Source organism: Brachycentrus maculatus, unplaced genomic scaffold (assembly GCF_059751285.1).
Source record: "Brachycentrus maculatus isolate JH-2025_06_01 unplaced genomic scaffold, ASM5975128v1 h1tg000598l, whole genome shotgun sequence".
NCBI lineage: Eukaryota > Metazoa > Arthropoda > Insecta > Trichoptera > Brachycentridae > Brachycentrus > Brachycentrus maculatus.
The window spans coordinates 165,918-191,790 of NW_028281338.1; the positions used below are offsets into that span (position 1 = coordinate 165,918).

General features: G+C 31.6%; 1 protein-coding gene across 1 annotated transcript in view; it reads left to right on the forward strand.

Annotated features, from left to right (window-relative positions):
- sima (HIF-1 transcription factor component sima) overlaps positions 1 to 25,873 on the forward strand; it is a 310,255-nt gene that overhangs the window by 49,374 nt on the left and 235,008 nt on the right. The window contains exons 2-6 of the mRNA XM_088273719.1: positions 5,522 to 5,709; positions 6,689 to 6,864; positions 10,695 to 10,880; positions 12,657 to 12,964; positions 14,289 to 14,395. Coding sequence (XP_088129845.1) covers positions 5,522 to 5,709; positions 6,689 to 6,864; positions 10,695 to 10,880; positions 12,657 to 12,964; positions 14,289 to 14,395 — 965 coding nt within the window. The remainder of the gene's footprint in view (positions 1 to 5,521; positions 5,710 to 6,688; positions 6,865 to 10,694; positions 10,881 to 12,656; positions 12,965 to 14,288; positions 14,396 to 25,873) is intronic.

The following is a 25,873-nucleotide window of genomic DNA, read 5'->3' on the forward strand; positions in this document are numbered from 1 at the left end:
ATTATTTGATCAATGTATCGGTTGACACGGCGAGGAACACATTTGGAATCATGATTTGATCAATGTATCGATTGACACGGCAAGAAACACATTTTAAATCATAATTTGATCAATATATCGATTGACACGACGTGGAACACATTTCAAGTCATGATTTCATTATTGTATCGATTGACACGACGAAAAATACATTTCAAATCATTGTTTATACACCGAGGAACATATTTCAAATCATTGTTTATACACCGAGGAACATATTTCAAATCATAGTTTTATTACGGATACAGGTTATGATTTCAATTTAAGTTTTACTTGGTAAATACCACTATTTCTCAAAATCTATTGTGTCACGTGTGTCGATGCATTCCGCTTCATTTTCAAACACCGTACATGATGCTCAATGCATCGAAATACGTGTCACAACAGATTTTACGATATAGTAGTGGTTTTACCGTGTAAAACTTAAATTAAAAATGCCACAAAGTGACTGCCGAATCAATTAATGAAATTTTAATTTTGATTTTGAAGCATAATCTTCAATGTTTTCTCAAAATTCTAAAAAATAAATTCAAATCAAAATTGTTATTTAAAATTTAAAAAATAAATAGACAGACACGGATACATTTAGTGGAGTGGAAGGGGGAAGCCCGTGGGGTTGGGACTTTTGAGATGACACTTCCAGGGTCCTAAAGAACACTTATGCCAAAAATCAAACCTATCAATTTCCTTTTGAGGACTGCATTGGTGGTCACCACACCTTCATCCTCCCTATTCTATCCCTACTTCTCACTACACCATCTACAACCTTTACTAAACTCTTCCCACTTCTGTCCAGTCACGCACAATTCGCTGGTCAAAATATTGGGCTCGCGAAATTCGGAAATTTCCTGCAAGGCAAACTGTTATTTGGAGAATTCCCAATGAATGGCAAGTGTCCAAATCATGAAAAATGGCATCACATGATATGACTTAGCTAGAGTTCAACTCGTGATGAATTTAAACACAATACCGTGAATATGTTTTCCAGAAATAAATTCACGAGTTTTTCAACGGATAGTAAAAATAATTAATAGTGACGAAAAACGTAACGCTGTCGATAACCGCAGACTTTTTATGCGGGAATTTCGCTAGCTTTTTTCCATTTCTTTTCAATTTTCAGTATGTTCAAACTATGTTTTTCACTAAAAATATTTCTTACTTACTTACTTATAACCCTTATCCACACCCAATGGTGCATAGGGCACTGCATCGAATTGACGCAGTGTTATCTTGATCATTACTTACATGAAGGCAAGGTGATCACTCTTGCGCATCAGGAACCAGTCCAGGGTAATATTAAATAAATATTACAATGTAAAATCCCTAATATTTATTTTCACCCCCCCTGGGAATCGAACCCGGGACCTCCAGCACGGTAGCTAAACACGCTGACCATTACGCCACGGAGGCGGACAAAAATATTTCTAGTGTGTCCAAATTTTTGTTCACGCATTATGATTTGCTCCGCTTAGGAGTTATTTATATTGATATCTCAACATAGATGAAGAAGAATATAAAAGCCTGGGTATTTACAGGGTCTGTCATAGGCTGGTTAAGCGATCATTTTATATACGTGTAGCATTCATAATTCTACCTATGATTCACGACCACACTACTGAAATTTCGGAAGTTGTATTTATGTTTTCATTGACGCCATTTTTTACATACTTTGTACTCTTAAGCAACATCTATGGTCGAGTTATGTAAGTTTTTTTTAATTAGCAGAGTTCTTCATGAAATGTATGTAAGACTCTTCTCTTTTTTTGTATTAAAACGCCCAAGCTCGCATCCGTATGTCCCATCGCCAAATTTTATATTGAATGTATTTTTTTAATATTGTCTTTTTGAGAATAAAATTACAACTTTGTAGTTTTTTCCACGTGAATTTTATTTGATATCATTTGGTTACGACTGGAGACTACGTCGGTTACGACGAAACCCGGTTGCCGATCAAATAAAATTCATGTGGTAAAAACTACATAGTTGTTATTTTATTCTATAAAATGCAGTTCCACCAAGAAATGTCAGTAGAAAACCTAAATCTGTGGTTGAGTTGAGTAAGTTTTTTTTAATTAGCAGAGATCTTTATGAATGTATGTAAGATTTTTTCCGATCTTTTATTTATCAATGTTTATATACTTATATGTATATTTATTACCTATTTTAACATTGTATCTCAAAAACACAATATTATAGATATTAAAATGAGACAATCAATGTACAAACACAAAGCTTTCGTCACAGAATACTTATAATTTTGTCCTCCGTCTTTGTGTTGTATGACTATATTTACACTTACTCGGTGAATTGCCCACGAACGCAAGTCGAGATTGAGTCGTTCTCAATCGCCTTTTTTTCTCGAATTGCCCACTGCGATGGCGGACCATGTGACCGCTTTAAACGAATCGCTTTTTTTCGCGGCCGGAAATAGGGGCTTGTCTGACGACGCGGCCTAAAAATATCGAAATCCCGCCTAATCAATGCGCGTCCATTTTCAATGCTCCATATTGTACGGGAGATAAATTAAAGTACAATAAAAATCACAAATAATCCTCGCGTCTTGACCAGCGTCGCTCGATATATTCAGAAAAAAAACTAACTAACTAACCATCACGCCGCTTCACCGCAGGGGTAGGCAGAGAGAATTGAACGCCACAACACTCTGTCTTTGCAAACATTCTTCGCCTCTTCCACATTCATGCATCTCCTCATACATACCCGACGATTATACAGGGTGTCCCATAATCCAACTTATTCCTTTTAAGGGGTGCTAGGCCAGCTTGACTCACCAAAAAATTCAAATATGACCTCAGTAAAAGTGTCTTAGTTTTCGAGATATTTCATTTTTTATGAATTTCACACAAATGAAAAAAAGTGGCTTTCCTCATAAAGTTTTATTAAAAACCATGAACTACAGATTCCATAACCGATTGATTAATATAGAAAATGTTTTCCTTTTATTCATCCCATAAAATCGATCATCATGGTCGTCATATATTATTTTTACTCTACTAAATTCTGTAAACAATCTAATAATTCTACTATAACATAACCTTCTATTGATTCTATAAACAATCTAATAATTCTACTATAACATAATCTTCTATTGATTCTATAAACAATCTAATAATTCTACTATAACATAACCTTCTATTGATTCTATAAACAATCTAATAATTCTACTATAACATAACCTTCTATTGATTCTATAAACAATCTAATAATTCTACTATAACATAACCTTCTATTGATTCTATAAACAATCTAATAATTCTACTATAACATAACCTTCTATTGATTCTATAAACAATCTAATAATTCTACTATAACATTACCTTCTATTGGTTCTATAAACAATCTAATAATTCTACTATAACATAACCTTCTATTGATTCTATAAACAATCTAATAATTCTACTATAACATAACCTTCTATTGATTCTATAAACAATCTAATAATTCTACTATAACATAACCTTCTATTGATTCTATAAACAATCTAATAATTCTACTATAACATAACCTTCTATTGATTCTATAAACAATCTAATAATTCTACTATAACATTACCTTCTATTGATTCTATAAACATTACGCTATTTCTACGTAGGAATATTTAGAGATAATGGAATACCAAAGATTACATTCACATCTCTATCCTTATTTCTTCAAATCTTAAAATAAAACATCCCAATTTAACTGTGATGGAAGCGAAACATGGAGCTGGCAAAGGAAGGATGAAAGCAGAGTGAACGCTGTTGAAATGCGCACCCTCAGACGAATGTGTGGAAAATCATTGTATGAAAGAATTAAAAACGACAATTTAAGAAAGGAATGTAAGGCTCAACGAGGAATAATTGAAAAGATTAGGAAGAGTTCTTTGCGGTGGTATGGACATGTGGAGCGAATGGATAGCGAGATAATGACTAAGAAAATACATGTGGCGAATGTGAGAGGGAAAACAGAACGTGGACGACCGAAAAAGACTTGGCACGATCAGATCAATCAGAACCTAAAATCTGGCGGTGTCAAGAGTCTGCGTAATCGGAGGGCATGTATGACTAGATGTATGGATGTGAAGGAGGCGAGGAGTGTATGTCAGGACAGAAGAGTGTGGCGTTCCATCCTCTCTGCCTACCCCTGCGGAGAAACGGCGTGATGGTAGTAGTAGTAGTAATTTAACTTATATAAATACTCAGCATATTTTTTTTTCATTCAAATATTTATGTTGATGATTCTTTGTATTTTTAAAATAAAGTGTTTTGTTTACGCAAGAGTTCAAAGCCCTGCAAAATTTGGTATAATTCTAGTATTACCTTAAAAAATCATGTTTGGTTGTTACATACCAACATTTTGGCAGGGAACCAAATTGGTAAGTACGCACTCTAAAATGAAAACAATTCCTTCGAGATCAATTCATAGCTGGATATGATATCGCTCACTGCTTTCAAGAACGTCATAAATCAAAAAACTTGATTTTTCAGGAGAATGTTTTTAAAGTTTAAAAATAAACCACAATGTATTGAAAATAAATATCAAGCCACTTATTGAACTTTTTACTGTGCAACAGATCTTTTTAGGTAAAACGTGACGGTTTTTTCTCCATTTGAAAAATATTAAGTATATTTTTTAAAAAATAATTGAACAATACCTTTTCTTCAAAATGCAAAAACATCATTTTCTGCCCTGTAGTGGGTAAATATTAAGTTAAAAATATGCCTCTTTTCCTGGGATATAGTACATTTTCTGGGCATTCTGAAAACATGCCCAACTCAAAATTGACGATTTTTGATTTATGACGTTCTTGAAAGGAGTGAGCGATATGTTATCCATTAATGAAGTCAACATGTATTCGATGATCTGTTTTTTTGTAATCTTAAAAAATGGTATTTTATTTACTTTATGCAGAAAAAAACCACCACTTTACAGATACATTTGCGTCATGATTACTAATGGGTATATCGCAAACATCTAAGATGTTTCTTCGTGGGTTACAATCTGTGTGATAATTAGTTTGCTTCTTTCATGGTCATTTTCCACCCGTCTCTACCTCCGCTCCATCTCTTCAACTCGACGTATCCGCTACAGCGTATGTTGGAAATAATTTGGTCCACGTAGTTTTGTCCGCCTCCGTAGTGTAATGGTCAACACGCTCGGCTACCGTTCTGGAGGTCCCGGGTTCGATTACCAGGGAGGTCAAATAAATTTATTCCATATTACCCTGGACTGGTACCTAAAGCGGAGGACTGATCACCTTTCCTTCATGTGTTAACGATCGAGATAACACTGCGTTTGTATGATGCAGTGCCCTATGCACCATTGGAGTGTGGATAAGGGTTTGAAAAAAAAAAGGAAAAAATTCAAGCGAGGTCATTCTCTGTAGTTTGTGCCTTTGTGCATTCTCTCTGTTATCATAAAAAGTAGGCCTGGGTGTTATATATTATGGCCTGAAAACATAATCTAACCCTGTGTCTCTTTTCAGGAATAATGAAAAGCGAAAGGAGAAGTCTCGCGATGCGGCGCGATGCCGGAGGAGCCGAGAGACGGAGATCTTCACGGAGCTGGCGCACTCCCTGCCGCTGCCCAAGGAAGAGATGGACCAGCTGGACAAGGCTTCCATCATGCGCCTCACCATCTCTTACCTGAAGGTCCGGAGCGTCATGACCATGTGTGAGTATACAAATCTACTTATGTATCTCTTTAATTCCTAATCACTAATAATCAGTAATAATGCTTAAGTTCTAATAAACTAATCAAATGAGTCCTTGTGTCAATAACTTTTGCTGCCGCTACTTCTCATTGTTACTCAAAGGAAGCTACAGCTAGATACCAATCTTTTATCCTCGATATAATAAATTGAAGAGCATCTTCAAGATTTTTTCTGACTTCAAAAGAGATTATCTCTTTTTCAATTTAAGTTTTACTTAGCAAATACTACTTTTAGTAAATAGTAGTATTTACTAAGTAAATCTTAAATTAAAAATGGATAGATTCTACCACAAGGTGACTGCCGAATCAATCAATGAGAGTATTTCTCTTAACCACTTAATTCTTTATAAGACTCAATATCAATACCAAAAATGGGTAGTTTTTTTTGTAATATATAAAGATAAAATAAATAATAATTACAAAAACACTGGTAAAACTGTAAGACTGATCTCACTGATCTACGAAGTATATCTTCTTCTTCCTGGGTCCATCCCAACATATCATCTTTGTAGATCGTTGGGGTCAGCTCTCCTTGTCCTCAGGTTGTAGATCATGTGTTGTGTGGTTGTAGGTCATGGGCAACGTCACCCAGACCATGCCTTTCAATCATATTTTCTTTCTACAGCAACCATGAATTCTTTGGTCTTTCTCTAGATGTCTTTCGAGGAAGATCCATGGCGATTGCCTGGTTCACAATATGATCACGTTCTCTGCATCCTTTGTGCCTAAACCATCTCAATTGCCTTTCCTCTACCTTACTATTGATATCTGTTACATCCAGGCTTCCTCAAAGCAGGTATTATGCACCTTATGCAGGTATTATATACATACTAGATACATTCAACGAGGTAGGGCAGTTAATATGAAAATGATTTATAATGCTGGAGTTCTCTCTTTGTATACTTTTACATCTCTGAATTATTTTATATGTTATTTTCAGTCCCGGAGATGCCGTTGAAGATCAAGGAAGCCCCGAACCAATTTCCCGACGATGTTGTCCACTCCAACGAGTTGTCTTATCTGAAGGCCTTGGACGGTTTTGTGCTTGTAATGTCACCAGACGGAGATCTGGTCTACCTATCCGAAAATGTCAGCGATTATCTCGGGGTCTCTCAGGTAAATATGATGTCATTATTTTAAAATCTCATTGCATTTTAATTTTTTTACCTGCTCGGTAGGTTATAATTTGGCAGTGCCCGATACGCCGTTTTTTGTTGTAATCAATCTTCTTGGTACTGATGAAAATATAAAACAAAAAGTGTATGTTTCCAAGGTTTGCCTTCTGCACACGAATTGAATTTTGATATCGGGTCATTTTTTATCAGAGCCCAATTGTCATACTAATTTTTAAAAAACCACTTTGGAATCACTTCTATGGAGTTTTAGTGTATTTGGGAATAAATAGTCTAATAAAATAAAATAAAAACTATTTTTCAGTATTTTAAGCGTCCAAATCTTTATACACAAATCTGGATTGGTATACTTGGAAGTTATTTTTATATTGATATCTCAACAAAGATGACAAATAATATTGAATTCTGGGTATTTACAGGGCTTACAAACTGTCAAAGGTTGGTTTGAGTGATCAAATGTTTGACACATTGAAGGATAAATACTTCCAAAATTTTAGTAGTATGGTTGTCAATTACGGGTAAAAGAGAATGGTGAATGTTACATTAACAAATTTCAGACGGGCATTTTTTACGCCTGCGGACTGCTGGCTATGGGATTTGATAATTATGTACTTATAGTTTGGACCTTAACAAAGAGATTGGTTTAAAATATTCATATGAAAACATTAGATAATTCCTTCATTTCTGCCTTGGAAATAAGGCCAGCGCAGAAGGAAAAAATACCCTTCCCGTTCTTAAGTATCAACCGACCAAACGGGAAGAAATACCTTTCCTGTCCGAAGGGTGTCAAAATAATTTCAGTGTGCACTTGTTCATACCATGGATTAAAAATTAAGAACTCAGTCTATAAGGCCGTCAATAAATGGTTTCACTACAATCTTTGATTTTTTACTTTGTTTTTCTTTTTTTTTTAAAATTCTTTTGCATTATATAGCATAAATTCAAATACAAAAAATATTAATAAAATATAAAAATTATTACAAAAAAACATCCCACAAAGGCTAAGTAGAACTAGTTAATACAAAATACAAGAACTTAATATAAAATACCAAAAATACTTATTATTACACTTTGAGTGTGACCATGCTCATTCGGTTTAGGAATCCCCCATCAAATTTATATGATACCTTTTGAAACACAGTTTTTTTTTTGTGGATACAATCGGCTTATTTCTGACAAATAATTATTTCCAAATTTTCCATTTCTCTTAAAATTTTCCCAATTTCTTCATGCATTACTATTTTATTGGTAACGTCAACATACAGATTTCTTTCAAACTTTTAGTTTACATTGTAAACTGTTTGCCTTGACCTGTAATAACAGATGATAGGAAAACATCAATGTTTGTCTGCAATGGAATCCAAACAATATCCACGTGGTCACATGTCACTACTATCACGAACAAACAAATACTCCTGCGTATGTAATCTCTTGTTATGAAACATATATTTTTTTAGTTATCTTTTCAGACTTCATAAAGTGAGAATACTATGGAATATTTTTAGTGATTACTACAACGCTCGCTCCTTTCAACAACGTCATTATCAAAAAATTGATATTTCAAGAGATAGTTTTTAAAGTTTAAATATATTATCAAATGTATTAAAAATAAATATCAAGCCACTTATCGAACTTTTTACTGTGAAATAGATCTTTTTATGTAAAATATGAAAGTTTTTTCTCCATTTGAGAACTATTTAGTATATTTAAAAAAATAATAAAACAATACCTTTTCTTCTAAATGCAAAAACAACACTTTCTGACCTGTAGCGGGAAAATATTAAATTAAAAATATGCCGCTTTTGCCGGGATATAGTACATTTTCTAGGCATTCTGAAAATGTAAACAACTGAAAATTGACAATTTTTGATATATGACGTTGTTGAAAGGAGTGAGCAACATATTAATATTTGACTTACAATATTATATTATCGGGCCAGAAGGTTTTATGAATAAACTCTCTCTTACCAAACAAAATCACAGGAATTAAAGACATATCGCTCACTCCTTTCAAGAACGTCATAAATCAAAAAACTTCATTTTTCAGGAGAACGTTTTTAAAGTTTAAAAATATAATACAATGTATTAAAAATAAATATCAAGCCACTTATTGAACTTTTTACTGTGCAACAGATCTTTTCAGGTAAAACCTGAAGGTTTTTTTTCCGTTTGAAAAATATTAAGTATATTTAAAAAAATAATAATACACTACCTTTTCTTCAAAATGTAAAAACAACACTTTCTGCCCTGTAGCGGGTAAATATTAAGTTAAAAATATGCCTCTTTTGCTGGGATAAAGTACATTTTCTGGGCATTCCGAAAACATGCACAACTAAGAATTGACTATTTTTGATTTATGACGTTCTTGAAAGGAGTGAGCGATATGTAATTTGAAGGCAAGTTTTTTTGTCCGCCTCCGTGGTGTAATGGTCAGCGTGTTTAGCTACCGTGCTGGAGGTCCCGGGTTCGATTCCCAGGGGGGGGTGAAAATAAATATAAGTGATTTTACACTGTAATATTTATTTAATATTACCCTGGACTGGTTCCTGAAGCGCAAGAGTGATCACCTTGCCTTCATGTAAGTAATGATCAAGATAACACTGCGTCAATTCGATGCAGTGAGGAAAAAACGGTAAAACAAATTTATGTGTGAATGTAGTTGGAAAAAGAGCCTCTAAAAGTAGAGGCTTTGCAAGTTATTTCTTTTTAAACAAGTACAATTTTCTATACAAATTCTATGTACAAAATATCAAACAAATAGGCCTAAAAATAAAAAAGTTAGAACCTAAGTAGGAACATGACAAGCAGTGTTGCATAAGCCGTGCTAGATTTCAAAGTCACTTGGACGATAGGTAATTTAAAGAAAAAACCTTTTCTACTTCTCCATGTTAGGTCTTTGACCATTTATACAAATATTTGGTTATTTGTGCAATGGGCAGGAAGGGTTGCAGTAGTATTTATCGTTTACATATGGTTAATATTTACATGAACAAATATGATACTTGACATTTAGTTGGCATATTAACACATTGTTGTCGGGCGATTTTTTCATCAGTCCCGTCCCTTATTATACTCAGCCAGTCTGTCGCCCGACCCTCAGTATCTTTCTCTCTCTAACCCTTATCCGCACCCCAATGGTGTATAGGGCATTGCATCATATAAACGCAGTGTTATCTTGATCGTAAACACATGAAGGAAAGTTGATCAGCCCTCTGCTTCAGGTACCAGTCCAGGGTAATATTCAATAAATATTAGAGTGAAAAAAATCACTTCTATTTATTTGACCCCCCTGGGAATCGAACCCGGGACCTCCAGAACGGCAGCCGAGCGTGCTGACCATTACACTAGGGAGGTGGACCCTCAGTGTACTTACAAGTAACCGCAAACACAATTCCGATCTGTACAATGTTTTTTTGGCATCTTTCGCTCTACCAAAAGTAAGCAAATAAAATGCTTTTAAGTGTCTCCCGCTCTCTATCAACAGTATGTAGAAGGCGCTTTTAAGCGTTTCCCGCAAACAGTGTCTGAAATGAAGAGCAGAGAATCTCTAAAATGACTTAAAGAAAACACTTGTTTTATACCACTTGAGTAGAATATATAAATATAATAAATATATATATACTCAAGTGGTATAAAACAAGTGTTTTTTTTAAAGATTGTAACATGTCTTACCACAAAGTTAATACCGAAACAATAAAGAAATTAAATGACTTGTTTAAAAACAGCCATTTGCATTTATACTACTTCATAATTTGCACCCGTCAAAGAGTATTTGAACCTTTCTCACAGCATTATTTTTTTTTAATTTTCCAGATGGACCTGATGGGCCAGAGTGTCTACGAGTTCAGTCACCCCTGCGATCACGACGAGATCCGAGACGTGCTCTCCGCCAAGGGACGAGAAAAGCTCGGGGAAGCCCCCAAGTCGTTCTTCATCCGCCTCAAGTGCACCCTCACCAACAAGGGCAGAAGTGTGAACCTCAAATCTGCAACTTACAAGGTAACATTATTGACTGGACACTTATGAAAAAAAAGACTAAATTTCAGACTCAACTGTCCTGATATATCGCTCACTCCTTTCAAGAATGTCATAAATAAAAAATTGTCAATTTTCAGTTGTGCATGTTTTCGGAATACCCAGAAAATTTACTATATCGCTGCAAAAGACACATATTTTTAACTTATTATTTACCCGCTACAGGGCAGAAAGTGTTGTTTTTGCATTTTGAAGAAAAGGTATTGTTTAATTATTTTGTTAAAATAAACTGAATATTTTTGAAATGGAAAAAAAAACCTTCAGGATTTACCTAAAAAGATCTGTTGCATAGTAAAAAGTTCAATAAGTGGCTTGATATTTATGTTTAATACAATAAAACTTTAAAAACGTTCTCCTGAAAAATGATTTTTTTTTTATTTATGACGTTCTTGAAAGGAGTGAGCGATATATACACAATACTTTCTTACCGTTCTCAACCCATCGAATGCAGAATGGTCTCAACAGATTATCAATTTTTTTACAAAAATTACTTGACTTGAAAATAACTTGACAAAACTGTCTTATTTATCTGTACAGTACAACCCCGATTTTTCAGGACGGATGGTGAATAAATCCTGTATTATTGATTTCCCTATTAATATGAAAACATTTTTTAAAATGTAAACAAAGAGAAATTTAAAACTACCCTTATGTAAACCTACTTGCTTCGTAAGACGCATGTGTTGACAGCATGACACGGCTACAGGCAACCGACTTAAAAGTTGATATTTTCCTCTTGTTTGTTGCTTGTATAAGACACTGCCATCTTTTGAAATTTTCTAAAAACTTTTTTCAGCAATCTGCTAGTTGTTTTCTTTGCTATAATAGATATAGGTAATAAATACCTCTGAAATTAATAATAGGGGGATTGCACCTTGAAATTTTCAAAAAGATTTATTTTTCCCATATACTCTTTACTAACAAATTTTATATTTTAAGAATAAAATTTATAAACATAAGTAAAACAAGTATCACTAACTGTTATATTAATAACATCTGATTCATGGTAAATAATCTTTATTTATTAATTCGGTATCATTCATACTTTATTCGATTTTAGAAAAAAATTATGACTATTTTTTTATTGTTTTTTTAAGCACTGGATTAGAAAGCGAGAAAATTTTTTTATTATAAAAAATGGTTCCATTTTTTTCCATAAAAAATTCTTCATAATTTATGTCTTTATCATTTGGAAACCTTGAAGTCCTTTTTATACTACACATACATAATTTTAAGGACTGCAAGGCCCTCACATCGCTCACTCCTTTCAAGAACGTCGTAAATCAAAAAAACTTGGTTTTTCAGGAGAACGTTTTTGAAGTGTAAAAATATAATACAATGTATTAAAAATAAATATCAAGCCACTTATTGAACTTTTTATTGTGCAACAGATCTTTTTGGGTAAAATCTTAAGGTTTTTTCCCCATTTTAAAAATATTTAGTACATTTAAAATAATAATCAAACAATACCTTGTCTTCAAAATGCAAAAACAACATTTTTTGCCCTGTAGCGGGTAAATATTAATTTAAAAATATGTCTCTTCTGCTGGGATATAGTACATTTTCTGGGCATTCCGAAAACATGCTCAACTAAAAATTTATGATTTTTTATTTATGACGTTCTTGAAAGCAGTGAGCGACATATGTACATCTTAAACCTCATCTATGATTAAAAGTTAAGATTTTTTTAGTTGTCTCATATCTCATATCAACTTGCATATTTTTATTTTTCCTTTCTAGGTGATTCACTGTACGGGGCATATTCTCATGGCCAACAACTTCATCTCTGAGGAGACCAACAACAACTCGGTCGTCAAGTCGGAGTCCAAGACCAAGAGTCTTATAGCCGAGTGCATCAGGTCCAAGGGGGAGGGCAACGATAGTGACAGTTCCGAAGCCAGAGAGGTGAAGCCCTTTAAGAAGGTCGGTTCTCTGGTGGCCATCGGGAGACCCATCCCTCACCCTTCCAACATCGAGGTTCCTCTGGACAGCATGACGTTCCTCTCCAAGCACAGCCTGGACATGAAGTTCACATATGTGGATGAAACGTAAGTTATAATAATTCATACTTTTACAGAAATTATTTAATTTTATTCGAAACTTTGTACAAATTTTGTGTACATTGGCGGACTTGTTAAATTTTGTGTGCATTGACCAATTCCTTCCAATATTCTTCCAATCTTCAGTCAATATGTTTCTATGTTTGTAACATCAAATAATACTATTTATTATTTTGGCATTCACTCTGTGGTTTGACATGATTAAATTAAATTATAAACTGCATAATAAATTGAAATCACGTTTTCGGGCATCTCCCAGCATGTTAAATAATTTGGTTCGGATCTTGTTTACATCTTAAAAAAAAGGGTCTCTGCTTAATACAGCTTTCTCAATCTAATCATAGAGGCTGTTGTAAACTCAGGCGTCATAATATTGATGAGTATGTATGAGCCAAAAATTGAGCAGTGTGGTTGTCAATCATGGGTAGAATGGTGAATTTTACATGTGTGTCAAGTGATCACGAAACAGGTCATAAGCCCGGTAAATACCCAGATTTCCATATTCTTACTTATTTATTTTTTTATAAAAATGTTAATAAAATTAGTATATAACCACTCACCGGTGAGTGAGTTCGGTGAGTGGTTATATACTAATTTTATTAACATTTTTGTAAAAAAATAAATAAGTAAAAATGACTAACCACAAAGTAAATGCTTTAAATATTAATAATATTGAGAATATTCCATATTCTTCTTCATCTATGCAGAGTATACTATAAACTCTTTATATTTACCTCTAGATGGAAATATTTATAGATTCCGAAACTAGTTGTAATAAAATATGAAACTATTTAAAATATAAAACACTGAAAGTAGTATTAAACAGGTGTTTTGTTTTTAATTTTATCAAATGATGCCTTTCCCAAAAAAAGGGCAATCTTATAGTTATGTCAGTTTTGCAGTAATTTAGCGATATATGGGGTTAACGGAAACAGTACTGTATCCGTTAACGTTAAGATATGATTTGCCCCTCCACTTCTACTAACAATAAACACTTACATTAAGCTTTTTCTACCCTTTACTCTTATATAAAGTAATTTTAGACCGTTGATAGCGGATTGGAAAATAACCCATATAACTCCTAAAATTAAAAGCCAAAATCAAATGTTTCTTGGTATTGTCAGATAACGAATCAATGTGTTTCCTTAATATATTTTCTTCGCAAATCTCTCTTTAAAAATGCATTATCATTTAAAATTTTACACATCCTATTCTAAGGACTCTGTTCTTCTTATGTTGATCGAGCTCTTCACTACATAATTTTAAAATCCTTTTAGTCTGCATTAAATAAATATTGAATTTTTTTTTTCAGGATGCTGAGAGTTCTCGGATATGGTCCTCAAGACTTGACTGGAAAGTCTGTTTATGATTACCATCACTCGGTAGACAGCCCTTCGCTTTCCCATCACTTCAAGTGCTGTAAGTCTATTTTTCGTTGTTGTAATTAATCCAATCTTATGATTTAAAAAGAAGTTTAAAATGGTTTATGTAAAATATTTAAAAAATCAAACGAATAAGTGTAATGAATAATATTACTTGATTGATCATTTATCATTCTTAAAATCTCGGAGATTTAAGAGTAAATTAAATGATTTGATTAAAATGTTATGTCGTATCGTTAGCGCGCTGTTTAAGTTCAGATTGCATTGGAGCACGTATCATCAGAACGGTGTTTTATTTTGTCTCTGTTTAAAGCTAATTTAGACAGTTCCTGATCTACCACCTCGATGATCAATACATCATGTATTTATTATTTTAACACATTGTTTGCGGGAAACGCTTCAAAGCGTATTTTACATACTGTTTGTAGTGGGAGACACTAATACGCATTCTATTTGCTTACTTTTGGTAGAGTGCGAGAAACGCCAAAAAACATTCTACAGATCGGAATTGGGTTTGTAATTACTTGTGATTAGTATACTGAGAGTCGGGCGGCAGACTGTCTGAGTATAATTAGAGTGGGGGTTGATGAAAAAACTGCGTGACAACAATGTCTTAAACACGTATATTCTTGAGAACTGCTACTTTTTACGAAAACAAATATGTAAGTTAGTTATAAACTATGTTGATAATAAAGATGTCACAGTTTGTGCCAACTGCGCGTAAAGAGTAATGATACTTGCCTATTTCATTGTATTGTGTCAATATCGCCTTGCCCCATTTTGCACAAATCCTACTTTATTCATCCTGCTTCTTAAGTTTTGTTTGTTTGCCTATGTGTATTTTTTAATATACATACATTGAATATAAAACTAAGTGATAAAATTTGCACCGGATTGTCCCTGAATCAAAACAACTTTTTAAAATTTTATTACTGATTTTTAATTACTCAACAATCACAAATTGTTGGCACAAGTTTCACCAATTATTTACGTGGAAGTGTTTAATTTACTGCTGTTATAATTGGCATATACTCTGACTCGACTGTATTTTAATAAAAAGTTGTTTTTTGCGATTTCTTCAGGGCAATAAATCTTAAATATTACTAGTGCCGTGTTTTTACAATGTTTGAAATGCTTCTGAGTGTAAATGAATTATGTCTAAATCTTTTGACTAATGATTGATCATCATATTTACATCTTTTATTTTGTATTTTGTAAGCATATTCATATTCAATAATTGTAATACTTTAGTATTCTTGTAATTTAAAAAAAAAAACTATAATCATTATCGTACAAACTTACTTATCAATGGCAATCTAATATCGCACCCTTATATTTTTGCATTAATTAAACTTATCAAGTTTTTTGGTCCACTTTTTGTGTTTTCTATCTCAGTGTGTGTGAAGTAATTACACATTTCTTTGCGGGAAACGCTTAAAAGTGTTTTTTATATACTGATAGTAAATAGCGGGAGACGCTTATAAGCTTTTTATTTGCTTACTTTTGGTAGAGCTCAAGAGACACCAAAAAACATTGTACGGATCGGAATTGGGTTTGCGGTTACTTGCGATTAGTGTACTGAGGGTCGGGCGGCAATCTGTCCGAGTATAATTAGGTTCAGGGTTGATGAGAAAACCACCCGACAACAATGTGTTAACTGTCTTTCAGTTTTTAAATTATTATGTGTTTCGTCTTTATATAAAACATACCTGCTTCTTTTTGTAAAAACATTACGGTGGTTGAGAAAGACTATCTCATTAATTGATTGAGCAATCACTTTTTAGTAATATGTATCAATTTTTTATTAGTATACTTAGGGTCGTGTGGCAGATTGTCTGAGTATAATTAAAGCTGTGTTTAGTTAGCCACCTGATTGGGTCAATGCAATTATTTATATCATTTGAATATTTTTTTTAAATTTGTTAGCGCATTTAGCTACCGTGTTGGAGGCCCAGGGTTCAATTTCCAGAGGAAGATGAATATAAAGTTTATATTCATTTTAATTTGTACTCTGTAAAATTATCATAAATGACATTGTTTACTTAAGAAGATCCACATCTGTTATAGCTTCAAACAGTTGAATAACAGATCATTTAGAAGTTGCACCGTTTGATGTCGAATTTTCAATGGTGCATCTCTTTAATAAGATTGTGCAACGCATCTTAAGATTGCATTTACAAAATATATAAATGCAGTAAATCTGGATAACATGATTTACTATGTTTTTTTTTTTATTTCTTTTAGCACTTTATTTGCTAACGAATTTTTTAAAGATTTCCCTTAAAAACCAAGCAAATTTGTACTAATAGCAAAAAATACAAGCAATTAATTCATAATTTCTGTACCAATCGTTTGATTATCATGATTTTTATTATATTAACTACCAAAAGTCGACTAGTCGGCTTTTCGCTGCCAACCGTAAACGACCAAACACCGATTAGTCGGTTTTTCTATCCTACATACTGGAAAAAAATATGTTTTTCACTATTTCGATTTCAAATTTGAACTATTAATTTTTAAAGGATATTTAATAAGAACTAAAAGAATTTCAAAATAAATATGCACTATTATTTGTCAAAATTTTACATGTTAATGACAATATTTGTAATAAATACAAAATGTGTCTGGAATGAATCACAATGCGACATTTTTTGCTTATAATTTCAAGTGCAAAAATATTGTCTTCAATGTGTAAATTTATGACAAATAATAATGCATATTAATTTTTTTTTTCGGTTCCTATTAAATATCCTTTTTAAATGAAATTTGAAATAGATATAATGATGTACGCATAAATAAATATTTGAGTGAAAAACTTTTTAAACGTGAGATTACAAGAGTACTGTAATCGCAAAAAGTTAACAAGGTACTGCTATCTGTAGAGTAAAATAAAGCGTTATAATATAACATATCGCTCACTCCTTTTAACGTCATAAATCAAAAAACTTGATTTTTCAGGAGAACGTTTTTAAAGTTTAAAAACATAACACAATGTATGAAAAATAAATATCAAGCCACTTATTGAACTTTTTACTATGCAACAGATCTTTTAAGGTTAAACCTGAAGGTTTTTTCTCCATTAGAAAAATATTTAGTATATATAAAAAAATAATTAAACAATACATTTTCTTCAAAATGCAAAAACAACACTTTATGCCCTGTTGCGGTTAAATATTTAGTTAAAATAATGCCGCTTTTGCTGGGATAAAGTACATTTTCTGGGCATTCCGAAAACATGTACAGCTAAAAATTGTCGATTTTTGATTTATGACGTTCTTGAAAGGAGTGAGCGATATGTCAACCATATTCGATTTTAATTAAAAACCTGGACTTCATCGCTTTAAATTTATTTTTTTTGGTAAACACAATTATATCAAAATGTCTATAAATCAAATCATCCCAGCTCAATAGTAATCAAGCATCAGACTTATTTTTTTAATACTATACAATTCAAATTTTTTATTTATTTTTTATTTTGTTTCTTTTTTATTTTGAACTCAAAAATATTCTACTTTTGTACTACATTTATAAATTTATCTTTGGAGCTATAAATATGTTTCTAAACGCTTGATAATAAATGACCCTTAAAATGTAGAACAGGGTCTAGCGATGGCATCATCAGTTTACCTTGCCTTTCCAATGCTTGGTCGCAAATATATTTTTATTACATTATTTCATGTTTTATAAATAAGTTAGTGATCTTTCAAGTATTATGGAGTAAATTATGAAAATCGACACGAAAGGATTGATGTATATTTCGAGTGAAGATTTAAAAATATTTGCATTGTTGCATTCCACAAAAATCCACATTCAGACAATTGTAAAATGCTAATTGATCTGATACTTTGTTTTTTTAAAGGTTAAAATGTGTTTTTTTTACACTTATTTGAAACATTTTGTGAAAAAAATATATCTAAAAAAAATGTTAACAAGTGTAGTGGCTTCATATATTTGATTGTAATATTTTTTCTACTCAATTAATATATTTAATGTGTTCTTTGATTCGCTAAAGAGTAAATTATTTTTACTTTTACGCTCTCTCTTGATATTCATGAATTAACTCACATATTAAATATGTAATAATTAATTCTTCACACAGAGAACACGGAGAAGGGGGGGGGTTAAGAAGGTTCATTCTTGAACCTGTGATATACAAATACTCAAAGTTACATTTGGCATTTGGACTACACCCACACTGCACCCACACCACACACACACCACTCACACACCACTCACACACCACTCACACACCACTCACACACCACACCCACACCACACCCACATCACACCCTCACCACACCCACATCACACCCTCACCACACCCATTCCACCCACACCATACCCGCCACCGCACCCGCACTTCGCACTTCGTTTTATAGTATATCTCTGAATTAAATGTCTCAAAGGTATTTTTAACGTTGCTAATTTTGGTATTCTTCCACAACTTTTAAAATTAAGTCTGCCTGGTGCACCTTCACTTTTTATCAGACCGATTCTCGCTTTCGCCCATGGACGGCCATCTTCAGACTGGCGTCTTGTTTCGTCGCCGAAACTTAATTTTGAATTTTGTCATCTCAAATTGAGCATGTTCGCAACGCGTTTCGGCCGAATTGAAGCTATTATTGGTGTCGCGCATACCGCCGCCCACCGGACTGCATTGTTGGTGATTATAATGTGCGTTTTTTTCCGCAAAATCGCACGATTTCGCCCAGTTGCCAAGCCGTTGCGAAAGCCGTTAACATGTGCTGCGCTGTAATAATAATTCTATTTCACACCCCGCCAATTAGAAGATGTCAGTCAGCAATGACGAAAAACTGAGAACGGAAAAAAAGAAGAAAAAAAATCGTACATATTTTATTTTCTCTATTTTGATGCTATTTTATGCATATTTTTAGTGGAGTCGTTGCGAAAAATTTGTAAAATACGTAGATAGTACAGTAAAACCTCGATATAACGGACTAATTTTGGGGAGGGGGGGGGTCCGTTAAACTCGATTGTCCGTTATATAAAAATTGGTTTAAAATAAATCAAAAAAACTTTTTTTTTAAATATGATCACCGGATGTTTTTATGTTAGCTATAAAAAAGAAACAATATAAAACATAAACGAAATTCTACTTATTGTCTTAGAATACTCGTTGTGAAGTGACGTTGCTGTTTGATGTCGACGCTCTTACTAACAAACTAACCATCACACCGCTTCACCGCAGGGGTAGGCAGAGAGAATCGAACGCCACACCACTCTGTATCTTTGCAAACATTCTTCGGCTCTTCCACATTCTGCATATCCTCATACATACCCGACGATTATTACGACTCCTGACCCGGCCGCTTTCTAGTATTTAACATACCTGATTGTGCCAAGTGTTCCTCGGTTTTCCTCTGCTTCTTTTCCCAACTTTCGAACATTCGCCCTATAAATTTGTTTAACCGTTCTTTCCTCACTCATACGTTCCGCGTGTCCAAACCATCTCAACGCACCTTTATTAATTTTATCGATAGTGATTATCTCAGCCTTGCATTCTTTCCTTATTTCTATATATATATATTGAAAATATGCATATCCATATGTTTAGCGAAATGTCACGTGCCAAGTAACAAATATGATTTGGTATTTTTCTTTCGTCATTTTTTTTTCCTTTTTGTACGATTACGTCTTTTTCGTTTGATGACGTCGTCTTTTAAAGTAATAACATCATATTTTACTCCCTTTCCAGAAGCCATTTACCGAGTATGCTGGGTTAAAAACATTTTTAATTAAATTTAAAGAAAATAATAAAAGGTTATATAATTCGTGGAAAAAAATACTCGTGGATGAAATAATTTAATCTGAGAAAAATACGCCCTTTAAAAATTTCAAAATAACTTAGAATAATGAAAAATCGTAATGTTACATTAATAAATTATGATATCGTAAAAAAATATGTTATATTTATTGATTTGGCGTTTAATTTGTAGAACTCCATTTTAATTTATGTATTAATTTAAAATCATCACAGATTTTTTGAGTCTACTAAGTTGTATTTTATTAACAAAAACACATAAAAAATTATATTGTGACAATTGTTTCGCCTTGTTAGGGCATTATCAAACAAATGTGAAGATCTAATGGACTACGGTCCTTATGTAGCTATACAATTCTAAGTGACAGTTTTGAAAGAAACAATTGTCACAGTATAATTTTTTATGTGTTTTTGTTAATAAAATACAACTAAGTAGACTCAAAAAATCTGTGTTTGATTTAAAATTAATACACAAAATATGTTATATGTTAAAATACAATACGGTAGTTTCGTTGACTTTATAATTAAAACTCCAAACAACTTTTGTACAATTTTTTTCAATACCATTTTCTTTTCTGTAACGTTCATTGAAATTCTCTCGCATAAAATACTATCCATTTTAGATGTAAGATAAAGCGCTGCCATTTCGCTTTTATTATAATATATACGAATTAATTTTCTATCTTTTCATGCGCATGAAGAAAATTTCGCGTTTTTTCATAAAATTTCATTATATCACACAAACTTCAGGACTCTACGTTTATTTATATTTATTTATTTCTTATTTATTATACAATTTATACATTACGATACTATGAGCTCACTGAGTTTTCCCGTATCGCATATTTTACAATACTTATTTACAAAACTACATTTACTCGTATGAAAAAATATATTTATGACATGCAATCACATACGACATGATCGAAATATGCGATCTATGTCAGATCTATCTACCTCCGTTATACACTATGAATAGCTCTTTTATATTTAGTTTTTTTTAATGACATGAATTTTATAAAATTAAACAACTTTGTTTTAACCACTTTTTTTATTATTAGTACACTTTAACCAACTAGTTTCGACAAGAACCTTGTCATCATCGGGTTTATTAAATTCTAAAACATTAAAATACTCATAGTTAATTACATTCCCTCACCAAAAACTTCCACACACTCCGTACACCATATGGCTTACCACGGGTCTTACGACCGTCATAGCCTGGTTTAAGTGATCACTTTACACACGTGTAACATTCACCAAGTCTACCCACGATTTACAACCACACTACTCAAATTCTTTGAAGTTCTACATTTACACACGTAAATACGAGTATTTGATCCAATTCCGAAACATTGCACTTGAATCGCTAGAATTTTACTAGAGACATCTATTGGTGAGATGAAAGAGGCAGAAACTATTTAATTGAATTTTTCGTAATATGAAAAATAACTCCTATAATTCGAGATAATCCTGATTTGTTAACAAGTATTTGGACACACTCAAAATTTTGAACATTAAAGAATCGTGTGCATACATTTTCTTTCTTCGTACATACTATATATGCTCGGTATAATTGTACTATCATTTATGGACATCGTAAGATAGGCACAAGCACAAGATATTTCATCTTTTTCTGCGATTCAGTGTGCAGCGAGAAGCTCGTTTTAAATTGAATTATGTTATAAAGCTGTTTTTGGACAGCGTCCAATGATCGACTGAATACTTGCCTGTTGCACATGAGTAGTCGCTCAACTAATAATATTTGCCATTTGTTTTATTTTGCTGTCTGTTTTATTTACTCGCATTATTGAACTCGGAAACGTAATTCTTTTCTACGTTTTTTCTCCTCCAGCGGAAATTTCCGATACTCTTCGGATGTACGATATTAAAGTTTTTTCTTCAACATCACGCTTTCGTTTCGTGAAATTTCGTTTACTTGGCACGTGACATTTCGCTAAACAAACGTTTTTGCGGCTTCGGATTTAGATATATGTTCATATATATATATATATATATATATATATATATATATATATATATATATATATATATATATATATATATATATATATATATATATATATATATATATATATATATATATATAATTTATATTTATATATATATATATATATATATATATATATATATATATATATATATATAAATTTATATTTATATATATATATATATATATATATATATATATATATATATATATATAAATTTATATTTATATATATATAAATTTATATTTATATATATATAAATTTATATTTATATATATATATATATATATATATATATATATATATATATATATATATATATATATATATATATATATATATATATATATATATATATATATATATATATATATATATATATATATATATATATATATATATATATATATATATATATATATATATATATATATATATATATATATATATATATATATATATATATATATATATAAATTTATATTTATATATATATATATATATATATAAATATATATTTATATATATATATATATATAAATATATATATATATATATATATATATATATATATATATATATATATATATATATATATATATATATATATATATATATATATATATATATATATATATATATATATATATATATATAAATTTATATTTATATTTATATATATATATATATATATATATATATATATATATATATATATATATATATATATATATATATATATATATTTATATATATATATATATAAATATATATATATATATATATATATATATAAATTTATATTTATATTTATATATATATATATATATATATATATATATATATATATATATATATATATATATATATATATATATATATATATATATATATATATATATATATATATATATATATATATATATATATATATATATATATATATATATATATATATATATATATATATATATATATATACATATATTAAGAACGTTCTTTCAAGAACGTCATAAATCTAAAAACTTGATTTTCAGGAGAACGTTTTTAAAGTTTAAAAATATAATACAATGTATTAAAAATAAATATCAAGCCACTTATTGAACTGTTACTGTGCAACTGATCTTTTTAGGTAAAACCTGAATATTTTTTCTCCATTTGAAAAATATTTAGTTTATTAAAAAAAAAAATAAAGAATACCTTTTCTTCAAAATGCAAAAACAACACTTTCTACCCTGCAGCGGGTAAATATTATATTAAGTTAAAAATATGCCGCTTTTGCTGGGATATAGAACATTTTCTGGGCATTCCGAAAACATGCACATCTGAAAATTGACGATTTTTGATAGACGTTATTGAAAGGAGTGGGCGATATGTTTTTTATGTATTAAACGTTAAATCAAACACTGATTTTTTTAGACGAATGACATTCGTTTGAAAATGCCATAACTACGCGAAACAATTGTCACAAAATTGATTATTTATGTGTTTTTTTTTTTAATAAAATACCCCTTAGTACACTAAAAAAATCAGTGTTTGATCTAACATTTAATACATAAATCAAAATGGAGTTCTACAAATTTATAAATAAATATTTGTTCTCGATGTTTCATCAGAACATACCAGATTTTCATAGCTTGTCATACGCTTTTAAAGAACTTTTTCACGCGTCGTTCATTTTCTTTTGTAAAGCTTATCACATGATCCTACGCTGCGATCATTACCTCCTCGCTCGTGACAAAGTGACAGCGTGATTTTGAATCTTGATACATTTACATAATGACAATCCGCTGAGCCTATTAGTCTATTTTCTCCAATGTCACATGATTTTGTGCCGGTCACTAACATGTGACAACCCATCACATATTATTTTTTGACATCTCATCAAAGATGAAGAAGAATATAGAAGTCTGGGCATTTACGGGGCTGACGACCGTCATAGGCTGGTTTAAGTGATCACTTTACACACGTGTAACATTCACCAATTCTACCCATTATTGACAACCACACTACTCAAATTCTCGGAAGTTCCATATATATGAACCAATTTAGAAACCTTGTTCTTGAATCACTAGAACTTCACTAGAGACATCTATTGGTGAGATGTAAAAAAGCTTTTTACTAAGCAGAAACTCTTATATTAGTATGTGAGATCCGAATCCTGGATTATAATCACACACATGAGAAACGCCAGAAAATACCATTTTAATTTTTATAATTAAGCTTATAATTTGACCAGATAATTTATTTACAACATTTTGAGTGTGTCCAAATACTTGTTCACAAAATCTGGATTATCTCCAATTACAGGAGTTATTTTCATATTATTTTTTGACATCTCATCAAAGATGAGATGTCAAAAAATAATATGAAAATAACTCCTGTAATTGGAGATAATCCAGATTTTGTGAACAAGTATTTGGACACACTCAAAATGTTGTAAACCCATCACATGTTAAATTATAATATAACGCATGTAAGATCATATTATATATTATACATATAGATATTATATTATATTATTAAATGATGGATTACGGCTCCGTAAGAATTTAACGGACGTTTTTATAATCCTAAGTTCGTCATTAATTCCCCACTCCGCCTCAACTTGCTTATTTTTATTTTATCATAACGATACTCACTACTACTACCATCACGCCGTTTCCCCACAGGGGTAGGCAGAAAGGATGGAACGCCACACTCTTCTGTCCTGACATACACTCCTCGCCTCCTTCACATCCATACATCTAGTCATACACGCCCTCCGATTACGCAGACTTTTGACACTGCCATCACAAAGATACTTATACTTATGTTGTAATGATACTTACACCATAACGCGGCTTCTCCGCAAGGGTAGGCAGAGATGATAAAACGCCACACCAATCTGTCTTTGCCAACAATCTTCGCGTCTTCCACATTCATGCATCTCCTCATACATACCCGCCGATTATTCCGACTCCTGACCTGACCTATTTTGAGTATTTGAAATACTTGATCATGCCATGTTTTCCTCGGTCTTTTTCTGTTTGTATTACCAAACACATTCATCTCGTAATTTTGTTTTACTGTTCTTTTTTCATTTATATGAAATTGCTCAGGAAATTTCATGTATTAGTCGTTTTACAACGTCCTTCATTCGGCTAAGTTTTCGGGGTCTTGATATTCTTTTGAACCAATATTAAATTTTATTCTGCTTTCAGTTTTGTAAAAACAATATTGCTTGGGGCGTTATTAAAATAAATCCTTGTTATTTTAAGACGAACCTTCTGTGTTTTTTCGGTATATCCGTTTCGAAGAAAAAGAAAACTCTCGCAAACTGACCAGTCTCATTTAATATTTAGTTACTTGGAAAGGTTCGCGTTGGTTAGTATCCTTTTAAAAAGTTCACCCGAAATGATCAAGCGAGTTTGCAAGTAAAACTGAAAACACCGAACTTGAGTTTGCCTTTGAAAAAGTTTTTTTTTTCTTCTCCCTTTTCGCTTCATTTGTAATTTATGGAAGCTGCACTGAGCGTCGATTCCAAACGGGAGAAAACCCGTTAACTAAGAAGTGTGGGATAACTTTGACTTATTATTTTTTTATAACTTAAACTTCCTGACAATACGGGTCGATACTTGTTTTTTTGCTGTTGTCCTTTTGATGTATTTCTTTTTTCACTTAGCAACTGTAATTATTTTTTTATCGGTGTCAAATCGCTCACTCCTTTCAAGAACGTCAT